The 13,798-nt window shown below is 36.2% G+C and overlaps 1 protein-coding gene across 2 annotated transcripts; it reads right to left on the bottom strand.

The window, feature by feature from the left end:
* Nucleotides 1-308: 308 nt before the first annotated feature.
* Nucleotides 309-11,348, bottom strand: DPL1 (dihydrosphingosine phosphate lyase). 2 transcript variants are annotated; one of them, XM_089718936.1, is made up of 16 exons: nt 11,332-11,348; nt 10,930-11,174; nt 10,707-10,752; nt 9,694-9,845; nt 9,515-9,574; nt 8,502-8,726; nt 8,268-8,409; nt 8,069-8,119; nt 7,879-7,970; nt 2,473-2,599; nt 1,944-1,959; nt 1,417-1,524; nt 1,271-1,325; nt 1,040-1,186; nt 712-790; nt 309-554 (listed from the first exon to the last, which is right to left on the bottom strand). In XM_089718936.1, the coding sequence occupies exons 2-16, from the start codon at nt 11,136-11,138 to the stop codon at nt 432-434; spliced, it is 1,632 nt and encodes a 543-aa protein (XP_089575062.1). In that variant the 5' UTR covers nt 11,139-11,174; nt 11,332-11,348; the 3' UTR covers nt 309-431. The 2 variants fall into 2 exon arrangements, with proteins under 2 accessions (XP_089575062.1, XP_089575061.1); XM_089718935.1 differs by lacking the exon at nt 11,332-11,348 and having other exon boundaries at nt 10,930-11,282.
* Between the last annotated feature and the right edge of the window lie 2,450 nt (nt 11,349-13,798).

The raw sequence follows: 13,798 nt of genomic DNA on the forward strand, positions 1-13,798 counted from the left end.
ATATGAGCTTATGTCCAGTTAGAAAATGTCAAACGTTTAAATAGAATCAAGCGGGCCCAAACAGCCGTAAATTTTTCCAAAAATTGAAACTTACAGCCTAGCCCATGAACACGTCAGCCCTTACAACAGAAATTTATCAGGGAAGCCCCATACGATTAAAATATGCTCCGCAACAGTTTTTTATATAATTTTTAATATTTTAACTAAACTAAAACATTATTTTTATTATTTAGATTAAACATTACTGTCTCCGACCTTTGATGAAATGCTAGGCCGTTAAACTAATCATTTAATTTACTTGCCATAAATGAAAATAATAAGTAGAAGTCCATTTCAATCATAATTAGTGATATATTCTCGTACAAGATCAAAGGTGAGAAAAGTAATAAATTAAAAAGAAAAAAATTGAATTCAAAAGGTAGGGAATGACACTAGCATGTACTGTCCATGAAATTCACTAACAACTCCTGAACCATAACTCTATCTGGTATCCTTCCCGCGGCGCCATAAATTGGAGCTAGGCCTCCACTTATGGGACCTGGGTTTTCTTTCACCTGAAAGATTCAAGTAAAGAAAGATAAGATGATTGAGACATTACTACAATATAACTCATCCTCCACCAGCACCCAAAATGAAAAACAAATTTTGAAGCACCTCATATTTACTAAAGAACTATAAGCTGATTTCATAATTTTTTTTCATAGAACTTACAGTTTCAACAGATTCCCTCAAATCCCTAAGGAAGTCCTCAACAACCGATACATGTTGTAGGGTCACGCAGATGTGAAGGCTGATATCGCAAAATTAGCAGAAAGAAACAATTAGTATGTAAAATATTCTCGACAAATTTATGTTCAGCTGCCACTAATTAGAATGCAATGATGGATACGAATTATCAGATATTGTGACCATTCAGGATCAATCAATTCAAATTGGAATTTATGTTTTCACATTCCTTGTCAATGAAATAGTAGATTTACTTGCTACCGGAGACGAATATGTCATTTTTTGTACGTGTGTTTCCACGTAAATTGATTACCTGTTAGGTCTCTGTAATGCATTCAAATGCCAGCCTTTTGATGACATAATATCATTGACTTCAAATATATCTAGAACATTTGATCCAAATGCCACGATTGTCATATCTGGTCTTCCAATGATAAATAATTCAGGAATCTCCTTTATTCTAAAGAAGAAGAAGACTCAATTTCAATAATTCAATTGCATAATCCAAAGTAGTGCAAAGAAAAATGGCAGTAAAAATACAAACCCTTGCTGTATTTTTTTTGATGCGTCCATTATTGCTTTTGTGTTCTTCAAATAACCTTTAAAATTTAACGAAACAACTATCAAAACAAAAATATAGCATCAAAGAAAATATCTTAATAAGCAATAAGCGAAACCAAATGCAGACACCTTCTTGTCCTATTGACATCATTGCTGCCCAAGCCCCAGCTATTAAACTCCCAGGTCTGCTTCCAGCAATGGTAGGAGAAACATAGAGCCCACCTGACCACTCAGTGACTGCAGGAAGGACAAAAGGAGAACAGATATTGAATGCAAAACATAAACTTGAAACAACAAAAAATAAGAAATCCTATTATACAACTAAAATATTAATAAAAGCAGTTTGTCTTCCCAAAAGGTATTGCCTATGGATGTCCCCAGTGGTCCCATTAATTTATCACAACGTTGTTTGGCAATACCGGAAAACCAGTCCTCCATTCCCACCGCAAGAAGCACATTCTTTCTCACCATTTTTAGGCACAGTATTATGAGTCAGACGGTCGTAATCTTTTAGGGAAAATGATGAGATAAAACTAAATAGTAGTTGCCAGTTAGGCCACCTCTAGAACAAGATATTTGTGATTAAAAACCAAAATACTTGACATTGATCAAAAAAGTTCTTTCTAAAGTTTGTTTGGATAGGAAAGTCGACTTACCAGCAACAAATTGATGCTGTTGGAAAACAGTGAGCCGAGGAGCCAAGCATAAATAACCAATGTCATGACAAGAAACTAATATTAGAAAAAAAATAATTAAGGACAAGCATTAACAAATTAATGAGCTACATATAAAACAAGAAATCTACGCTTCCAGCAAAACATTTATGCAAATATCCCATTTACCAAGATTTTGTTTGTCCTCCAACTACTGATTACCTTGAAGAGGCAACAGAGTAAAAAGAGGCAACAATAGTAACAATCCAATAGCTATTGAAGCAATGTATGGTATTGTGAATTCAAATTCTGTGGCAAAAGACAAAAATCCTAAGCAGTATCAATTTGCATAAAATCAACTGATGAAGTTTCCTGGAGCTAAGATGAATTGCATGAAGCACCAGCACATTGTGTCCAATAAAATTGGAATGGCATTGGGATTTCAAACTTGAAAGCAAGTAGAGAAATTTATATGTCACTGCACTTAACAGATGAAAACAATATCTTATAATCATGCAGTAGTAGACTTTACCTTTCTAATATCGTGATTTCTGTATAGAACTATACTTGTTCCTTTAGGAGCCAGCCCATATTTATGCACATCCACTGACATTGAGGTTACTCCTTGAACAGAAAAATCAAAAGGTGGTATCGGGTACCTGAAAAGGAAAAATCAAAGCCAGGAAATGAGCATGGACATGTGATGAGATTGATCCTGATAAGCATCTTTTTGAAAGTGTTTGAGGATTTGGAATTCTTGATGATTTTGTATTGATGTACAAGACCCTTTAAATAGGGAGAATACAAACAGAATATGGAAAGGAATTACAGAGATTAATTACAGGAAATTAATTGTAATCTGTTCCTAAATCAGAGGAATGATCTGTGGAGATATCATCGGCTAAGACTCCCCCGCAGTTTGAGCGGGCGGAGGACAGACGCTCAAGCTGGATCGAAATGACTGGAACAACTGTCGAGATAGGCCTTTGGTAAAGATGTCAGCATATTGAAAAGCAGATGGGACATGTGAGACCCGAATGTGGCCTATTCGAACTTTCTCCCTTACAAAGTGTATGTCGATCTCAATGTGTTTTGTGCGTTGATGCTGGACAGGATTGTCAGACATATACACTGCGGAAACATTGTCACAGTATACAACGGAGGCCTGCTGAAGTGGGAGGTGTAATTCCAGAAGTAAATTGCCAGGTGGTCTCTGCAACAGCATTGGCTACTCCTCTATATTATGCCTCTGCACTAGACCGTGAGATAGTAGGCTGCCGTTTTGAAGACCATGAAATCAAATTATCACCAAGGAAAACACAGTAGCCACTAGTTGATCTTCTGGAGTCTGGGCATCCACCCCAATCTGCGTCTGAGTATGCTACCAAGGTATGTGTATTTGTCTTGCCAATTCTTATACCGTAGTCAACTGTGCCTTGTAAATATCGGATTATTCTTTTGAGAAAGGCATAGTGTGGATCCCGCGGTTCATGCATGAAGAGGCATATTTGTTGAACAACATATGATATATCTGGGCGTGTGAATGTGAGATACTGTAATGCGCCAGCAAGACTGCGGTACAATGTTGGATCATGGAATAGAGGTCCATCAGAAGCACTCAGTTTTGATGATAGATCGACTGGGGTGGCACACGGTTTGCAAGAGGACATTGAAGCTCTGGAGATGATATCCTTTGTGTATTGAGACTGATCCAAAAATAACCCACCAGATGTCCGTGTCACTTTGATTCCCAGGAAATGATGCACCCGGCCCAAATCTGTCATTGCAAACTCTCGTGAGAGCATGCGGATAATATTCTGTAATAACTCATTAGAAGAGGCAGTGAGCACTATATCATCAACATACAGAAGTAAATAAGCAAGCTGATTTCCCTTTGAGAAAATGAATAGGGAATTGTCACACACACTGCTGCGAAACCCATGAGACAGCAGATGGGTTGCAAATCTGGTGTACCATGACCGTGGCACCTGTTTGAGCCCATAAAGGGATTTTTTCAATCTGCACACAAAATGAGGGTATCTTCTATCTGTGAAACCCGGGGGTTGATGCATAAAAACAGTTTCATTTAAATGCCCATGTAAAAACGCGTTTTTAACATCCAACTGGTGTATTGGCCAAGAACGGGAAACTGCAATGGATAACACAGTCCGTATAGTTGCAGGTTTCAATACGAGACTAAAAGTATCGTCACAGTCAATGCCCACCGTTTGAGATTTGCCATTTACCACCAAACGTGCTTTGTACCTTTGAAGTGACCCATCTGATTTAAATTTGTGACGAAAAAGCCACATACACCGAATGACCGGTCGGTCAGGAGGGCGAGGCACGAGTTCCCATGTATCATTTTCCTACAAAGCACGAAACTCAGCCTGCATGGCATTTAACCAATGAGGGTCAGAAAAAGCTTTTGCATAAGAGGTGGGTATTGGTGAAATTGAGGTGGTCATAAGGGCATGGCGAGCTTTGGAGCGGGTGGTCATTGGATGGGTATTCTGTGTGGGTTTTGATACAGCGGTGGTCTGAGTGTTGGGATTTTGTGAGACAGGTGCAGCAGTGTGTTGGGGTGCTGTAGCATTGGCCACTGGGTTAAGGGGCTGTTGTTTATGGCGGCGGGTGTATATTATGGGGTAAGGAGAGATTGGGCGTTTTTGGGTTTGGGTGGTGTTTGGTGTTGGGTGAGGTTGTATAAACTGAAATCCTGGTGGTGGTTGTTCATCAAGAAATGTGTATGTTTTGGGTGGAGTTGGAATGGTGTATGGGAAAGTTTGTTCATCAAAGGTTACATGTCGTGATATGTGGATCTTCCCGATTGTAGGGTCAAAGCATCGGTATCCCCTAAAATCTGGAGGGTATCCAAGGAAGATGCATCTAACGGATCTTGGGTGTAATTTGTGGGGTTGGGAGGTATTGGGATAACAAGCACACCCGAACACATGTAAGTGATCGTATGTCGGGTGGCGGAGATATACGGCAAAAGTGGGTGTGAAATAATTGAGACGTTTGGCTAGAAGGATGTTATGGAGATAGGCAGCAGTGTGAAGTGCTTCGACCCAAAACATAGGTGGTAATTGAGCATGGATGTGGAGTGAGCGGATGATGTCGTTGAGACGACGAATCATGCGTTCAGCCCGACCATTTTGGGAAGATGTTTGGGGGCATGAAAAACGGAATAACAGACCATGTTGTTGGGCAAAAATTTTGAAGTTATGGTTGTCAAATTCTCCCCCCAAGTCACATTGAAAAGTTTTGATATTACGGTTGAATTGGGTGGCTATGAGTTTATGGAATTTAGTAAAGGTGGTGAAAGTTTCAGATTTGAACTTGAGAGGGTATACCCACACATAATTGGAAAAATTATCAATTAGCACCATGTAGTATTTATATCCAGATTTGGTTGGAATAGGGGAGGTCCACAAGTCACAGTGTATTATATCAAATGGTGAAAAAGTAAAGGAATTTGACTCTAAAAAGGTAATCGTTTGCTATTAGATAAATGACAAGAATTGCAAAAAAATAAATGCTTGTTCTTATTACAAGGAAGACCAAACTGTTTGGTTAAAACATCTAAAACTTGTGTGCCAGGGTGACCGAGGCGATCGTGCCAAGGTAAATTTGGAGATGTGATTGAACAAGCTTGTGGTGGTAGGGTTGGTGGAGTGACAGGATAGAGATCTCCGATACTATTGTGGCGGGAAAGGAGCTGTCCCGTTTTGAGGTCCTTCAAAGAGAAACCAAAAGGGTCAAATTCAACAGAAATATTGTTATCACGTGTAAAACGGCGGACAGATAATAAATTTTTAATGATATGTGGGCTGTAAAGTATGTTTGGGAGGATGTATGTACGGTTAAGGATGGGAAGGTAACCTGTTCCTGAGCCCTCAATTGGTAAATAGTGTCCGTTACCGACTAAAAGTTTAGTGTTAACAGGAAAAGAGTCAGGGTTGCGAATCATACCTCGGTTGTCGGTGACATGACGTTCTGCCCCTGTATCCATGATCAGATTTGGATCTGTGTAGTTGAGTTGCATCGTGTTATAAGCTTGGCTGAGATCGGAAGGACTTAAAGCATCATATCCAGTATGCGGTGGAGGGGGATATGGTGGTGCTGGGCCGTATGGCTGCTATTCTGAATAAGCGGCATAATGGGCAGTGGGTGTGTTTTGAATTTGATTTGGTGGCCATGGAGTTTGTGTTGGGTAGGGACAAGGTGGAGTGTTCCACCAAGCGCATTTTGGGTAGGTTTGATTGGCGGACTGATGTGTTATAGCCCAAGGAGTCCCCGTAGAGTTTCCCCTATAGCCGCGTCCTCTGCCTCTGCCACGTCTGCCTCGACCACGGCCTCTATAATTGGAGTGGTAAGAACTGTTGTGAGGCTGATTGTTTTCAGGTTGTTGAGTTGCGGCCGGCTGGGTTTGGTTTGTTTGCGTGGTTGGAGCGACAAGGACAGAGGTGGTTTGTTGTCGTGCAGCCTGGCGAATGACCTCATCATTCAACATGGTTCGTGCAAGGTCCCAGTCTACGTTTTGTGAGTTAATAAGAGAAGCTATGGCGTCGAATTCTTGAGAAAGGCCACGAACCAGTTGTAAGACCAATCGGGATTCTGTAACTGGTTGGTCAACATCGTTCAGTTGGTCGGCGATGTCTTTCAATTTCTTGCAGTAATCATCAACGGAACTGCAGGCTGCAAGGGTGAGATTAACGAATTTTGTTTCAAGAGCTGCCGCTTTTGCTTTCTTGTTGCTAAGGAAGATTTTCTCAAGTTTCAGCCATGTTTTTCTAGCCGTAGCTTCAGTGTCGAGGATGCGGGTGAGCAGTTCATCAGACACGGTATTGTAAATCCATTGAGACACCAAGGCATCTATTTCTTTCCAGGCACTGTATAATGGATCTGTAGAGGCTGGGGGTGGCGTGTCATCAATGTGATCAAGAACACGGTATGCAATAGAATGAAACTTGAATAATTTCACCCATGATGTGTATGTAACTGTGCTACCATCTAGGGTTCTTATTTTTGATTGGATGTTAGTCACAGAGTAGGCAGGGTGAATGGGGGTGGGTGTTTTAGGGTTGGAGGTCGAAGATGGGACTTCTGTTTGTGTCATGGCTATCGGCGGCAGCAGCTAAAAAAAATATGAGAGAGAAAGGAGAGGGAGGGATAATTTTCAGAACCGAAGCTCTGATACCATGAAAGTGTTTGAGGATTTGGAATTCTTGATGATTTTGTATTGATGTACAAGACCCTTTAAATAGGGAGAATACAAACAGAATATGGAAAGGAATTACAGAGATTAATTACAGGAAATTAATTGTAATCTGTTCCTAAATCAGAGGAATGATCTGTGGAGATATCATCGGCTAAGACTTTTAAGGCAGTAAAAAAAAATGCAACACCAATATATAACAGACACGTTATCAATTCATCAATTATCATAATAACTCCCAAAACTGATAGCAAGATCATCCAATTGATATGAGGCCTTCCAAAACCAATAAAAGATGCGTCTAATATATTATGCCATCTATCAACTGCTGAGAACCAAAATCACAAACAGCCTCTGCATCTAGAATAACAGCACAGCTATTGGTAGCTTTCAATTGAGTCTAAGAAATATAGTGAATAGGCTTCAGTTCCAAAGCTAGTACACATTGGAGCTTAACCTTACGTGCTGCACATTTCTATTCTCGAAATCCTTGGCACAAGAACATATGCATAGACAAACACACATGTTCAAGAGGAAACTCAAAAAAGAATCCATAATCTGTAAAAACCATGATTCCATGACGAGTGAAACTAAATTTTATACTAAAAGAGGTCCAGCTCCTTCAATAAAAATTTCATGGTTCAGTTTCGGAGCATAGCGCTCCAATTGGCAACTGCCAAAAGAAAGATAATCGGTTGCTAAAAGAATCAGGCATACCCAAGATTATGAGCAAAAGGTAATACAAAACCGCCAAGACAGAGGTCGACATGGAGACATATCCCATATTGAAAAGCCAATTCACCAAGCTCCTGCAAAAGAAATTTTTTATAAATTTGAAAAAACAGCCATCACAGAACAATAAATGCAAGTAAAATGAGAATGCATGCATCAGGGCATGGAAATCTACCTCAATAGGATCAATGATGCCATGTGGAAATCCTGGTGCAGATCCAACAATCTGCAGCATCAACAGCATCAGGTCAACTTGTAAATCACATCTAACGTTAGATGAAGCAGCCTTAACATGGGAAAAAATCAACTTATCTTGCTAGAGAGGAACATTGAAAAACACAAGAAGTAAAATCTATTGAGTTCAGAATGTATACCAAAATGGTATTCTTGTTAATGTGCCGCCTTATTGCTTTCACATCTGCTTCAAATTTTTTATTTACAGGAACACGCCACAGCTTGATATTAAAGTACTGTGCTGCCTTGTCATATGCTGAGTGTCCGGATTCAGGTATTATCCTATGCTTAGGAAGGAAACACTTTTGTTAGCAATTCTTAATTAAGGGATAAAGTAACGAAAAAATGAAATCAGATCTTAAAAATTGGCATACATTTCAGGTCTTGTAATTCCCTTCTTTGCCTTCATATAGTCACGGGATGATTTCACAGCCAACAATATACTTTCAGTGCCACCTGATGTCATGTTTCCACATATTTCTCCTCCAGAAGCCTTTTCTTTGCCACCAAAAAGTGAAGCTGTCATTGAAACCACTTCAGCCTCAAATCGTGCTACACTCTGGAATACATCAGAATGCAATGGGTTGGTATGTGCAAACCTGAAACAAATTCCAAATAAGTTTTACTGAGGGGTAGCCAAAGAGTGAGTGAATGGGAAGGAATCATTCAGCAAATGCCACATACCTATCATGCTTTCAAGTAAATAATAAATATCGAACTCAATCAAAGAGTCCAAAGAGGAATGGTGAAAACATAAGCTTAAAGTGGTAATTGCACTAAAGCATATGCCAAAGGCTTTTCCCAAGTATAATAATATTGTGGAAGCAAAGTCATGGTGTTTCAAATCAAACGATTTTACAGTTCCCATAAACTGAGTATCCAAAATGTTAATTGGTATTAATAAATATTAATTTTTTCAGGTTCATCATTTCAAAAGCATTTTAATGTTCAACATAGGAGGTGAGGGGACTTCTTATAGTTCTTAGCAGTGCTTGAGAAATTAACTAGTGCAAATTGTCAAGACAAACTATAACACCCTCTTTAGTTAAGATAAATGCATGCATCACCCTCCACATCCACCCACAACTCTACAATAATTAAGCAAATCTAGAAGCATTTCTTTTCTGACCAGTAAGCTAAATACAATGCCAAAATAAAGTTATCAGGCAGCTTGCTTCCGTGGATAAATAGGGGTATAGTGTATCTTGAAATGAAGCAGTGAACAGAAAATGTAAAAGTCTACCGCAGCATTATTCTTTTATCCAAACATATAGTTTATTCACCGATCAAATCGAAGTAAATAAGAATCAAATTCACATAAAAAGCAACTTAATTATCTAAAGATGACAAAATAAATAAAAGCAGTACTTGTGCTTCTCTTACTAACATTGAACATGCCTCGTTTATCAAAGCAAAATGTCCTTCAGATTCACTTCCCCCAATGTAGCTGCAAAATAATATATAAATAAAATAAAACAAAACATAAATGAGAAACTTTTTAAAGTTCCTTATCATCGATGCATAGGTACTTATAAATGGAATGCTTGGTAATGATTGCAAACATACACTGTACCAGAGCATTTTCCTTGCCAAACTACATCATTCCTTTTCTCTTCTTTCATTTCCTCTATCACTCGTGTGCCTAAGCCTTCTCTTGGCAACTCTGACCTCCAGCTTTCTCGTTTAGATTTAGTACCAGACTGCAACTGATCCACAACCTACATGTTCCAAGGCCAACGCTCAACAAGATTAAAGCAAATGTTGGCAGTTTCAGAAACAAACCCTGGTTTTAATTATTTGACACGCAAAGGAAGAGACCCAATACATACTACGATGGAAATGGAAGCAAGCATAACAGAGAATTGGTACTTGAGAGCTGAAATTAAAAAATCTACAAAGGGTATTTATTAGTCGTGTGATAAACCAGTTAAAGAGGCCTCCAGATCTCTCATCATAATTTGCTCAAAAGCTTCTAGAACTCTCCTTAGTGTCTTTCTACCTTCCAAAACACTGAAATATAAGGTCAACTTACAAATTAATGTCTCTCTAAAATGGTAATTAATCTCAATTACAGTTTACTAAGCAGAAACCTTCTCTTGGGAGAGTGACTTATCCTATCACATTGATATTGGCTAGAAGCTAAAAGTGTCAAATAAATCTCCAAAGTGAGGGTCAACATCACCTACACACTACAATGTTCATGCTGCGCAACTCCAAAGGTTACTTGATCAATGTAATTGTTAATCAACCAAGAAAAGGACCATATAACATCAGCTATTAATTTTGTTACTCGCAATTCTATATAATTTAAAAATCCCTAAAACAAATCGGAGCCCTGGACAGGCTACTGATTGAAATCATTAATTAAACTAATACAAGAAAACTAAAAATGTGCATTAAATGCAACTACTGCTTTTAAAATTTTTCTTTTGTGTTGGTTAAATGCAACTGAACAAACACCCAGTGCCAATATCATAATTATCCAAGTCAAAACAGACCCCACGAATTAGAGAAACACTGACTAAAAAACAATTCACCTAACCAATTAGTTATAAAAACCATACAAAAAACGAACGAACCTTCTGCTTTTCAGCATCGATGTAGCTCTTGACTCCAGGCACCAGCCTTCGTATGAATAACAATAAAATCAATAACGAAACAGTAAATATATTTAAAAAACCGTTTAACTAAAAATCAATTGAAATTCCAGAAAATAGAGTGAACAGTTAATATATTCAAAAAAACCGTTTAACTAAAAATCAATTGAAATTCCAGAAAATAGAGTGAATAGAGATTACATACTTAATGAAGCTCATGAAGAACCCTAAAACAGTGGCTTTGAGTCCATTTTCATAAATAACGCGAAGAAATGAACGGAGAATTCGAGCGAGAAGAAAGGTGAGAAACGGAGCAATAAGCAAATCGAGAGGTTCATATTCCGATAAGAACGAATTCGCAGAAACTCTAAATTCTCTCAATATTGACTTCACCAAAGCCATGTTCGTATCCATTGTCGTTGACGCGAAGCACAAGGCGACAAGACCGATCTGTATGAAGCAGAAACTGAAATAACAGTTATTAAGCATAAATTATAAATAAATAAATAATACAATGAGGTTTTATAAGTGAGAAATGGAAGAGTTGTTGCGTAGGGGATTTTATTTAATTTATTTGTTAAGTTTTGTTCGCGTGCAAGATACGTACGTCTGTTTTGGCCGGTTTGCATTGCATCTGGTTATTGCAAAGTGGACTTCAGAACTCCTTTTTTTTTTATTTTTGTCGGTTGTTTTTTAAAAGTTGAATTTTTTGAATAGTTACCTTTTGCCAGTGGTCAAGTATGAATGAGATTTTTTTATTATTTATATTTTATTTTGCTGTTGAGATGGTGAGTGGTAATATTTATTTTCGTGTTTATAAATTAAAAAAGTATTTTATGAAATATTATTCCATTTAAAGTTTAGCTGTTGATCTTATTTAATTAAATTTATCACTATATATGTCCTAAAAAAGGAAAATATATCGATTATTATGGAAACAGAAATTTATTTTATTTATTTTGGAAATTTTTGAACAGTCTGAACTAGCATTAATTTTCTTTTTTTTTTTTGTTAAATTTTATATAAACGAAAGTAAACCAAGTATAAAGAAGAATTTATCAAATGTTAAAATTTAAAATGTATTAAAATAAATATAATTATTATTGTAGTTGATTAATTTTAATATAATTTTAAATTTTAATAATTGATAAACTAGTTCTTTTAAAGAAAAATATTTTTAAGGGAAAGAGATCAACAAGAACTGAATTTTTATTCAATAAACATGGGCTAGGAATTGATTATAAATTTTGGCCCATTACTAGTTACTACCATAATTGATGGACCGAACAAAGATACTCAGCCCAATGATGGCCCATCCGACCCGAAATCAGTTCCATTGGATAATAATGGACCGGAAAAAAAAAAAAGCCTTGAACTATTAATTTAAGGATTTTAGATGCTAATTAACATTTTTTTTGGGGATGTAAAATAAGCAAATATTATTCTTTAATGAATTTTTCAGAAACCATTTTCTTCTCAACCTTAGATAGAAGATTGGACATGCCGATGAGCAATTTTATTATTATTTTTTAATCACTTCAAAAATTTAAATCTCCACTGCTTTTGAGAATTTTTTATCGAATCACCTTCATTTAGTCATAAATCACAAGTACTTTGTATATAAAAACTAGCCAAAATATGTAAATTTCTCTATGAACTTTATTACTTGAATTTTGTGGTATGTTCAATTTTCTTAAACAAATAAGTTTATTTTATTATTATGCGAATGAATAAGCTGAACGGCTAATAAATCATTAATAACATAAAATAAATTTGGATTTATTGTCAGGTCGTATATATAATTACCACTAAATTATATATTGGCGTGGAAAACAAAACAAAAGACTCTTACATTATATACTCCATTATTTCTTATGTAATAATTAATTTCATATTAGTTTTCATCAGCAGACGCATTATATTAATAAAATATTAAAATTTCATATAGATATTAGGCTAAATTTTAACAAAAATGTAAACTATATCGAGCTAACAACAACTAAAACTAATTTTTAATTGAAATTCTTAAATTATTTTTATTTAAATTGGATCTATAGTTCCACCTATGAATCAAACTAATAAAAATAAATTTTTTTTTATAAAAATTATTCATAATTTAAACTTTTTTTTTCTCTGTGTATAGTCAAAAAAATACAATTGTTTCAATAAAATTTCTTATTTTCATCGGTTTGCTCTATAAGTAGAGTTGTGGAACCGGCTAGATAAATCAATCCCCGAAAACTTTAATTATATGGCTCTATAAATGCATAATATTTCGTAGAAGAAATAAAAAACATTTGACACGAAAAAACCAGTCAGTGTCATTTGCCATCAACAACAACTTCTACTTGCATTCACATGATCAATGACCGTTTATTGTCTGTAACTAATGATAATCAAAGATCATTTGTTGTCAACAAGTAATTGCAATGGCAAAATCAAACATTTCTTGTGCACGTGAACTTGTAACAATTAAGTATAGCTTCAGAGCATTATTTTTCAGAGTTTAGTTCATAAAAAGAAAAAAGAAAGAAAAGAAAAGAAAACTATATAAGTTAATGGTTGAACGTTGAAGCTTCCGTCTGCAAAATTTGACTGAATGATAATAGTAATAGAAATTAGAAACCCTCATGCAGCTTCTACGTAGCTTCTGCGCAACCACAATAATAGTAAATACTAATTAAATTCATAATAATTTTTCTTTTAACTAAAAAAGAATAAAATCTCCTGAACTGATTCATTAGAATCAAATCATAAAACGTAAAAATTTTTAGCCGTTCGTTTTCGTATGGTAATGATTTTCGATCTTTTCAAAGATCAAAATTTTGTTATTATTCGTATGAAATTAAGAACGATTACATTATTGAATATCTACGATTTGATTATATTTATGGATTGTGACAAAAGATTTCTAATGTTGACCAGTCATTTAACATGCAATTGGAACCGTATACATATCTGATGTAGTAGGTTGGACAGAAATTTATTAATTTGACTGCCCAAATCCATTCCGGGGTGCTCATTAATTTGCACACCTTTGAAGTTTCAAGATTCCAACTACGACTACTCATCAG

This window comes from Jatropha curcas, chromosome 3, assembly GCF_041381405.1.
Source record: "Jatropha curcas cultivar XTBG-Jc1 chromosome 3, XTBG_Jcur_1.0, whole genome shotgun sequence".
NCBI classification, from domain to species: Eukaryota; Viridiplantae; Streptophyta; class Magnoliopsida; order Malpighiales; family Euphorbiaceae; genus Jatropha; species Jatropha curcas.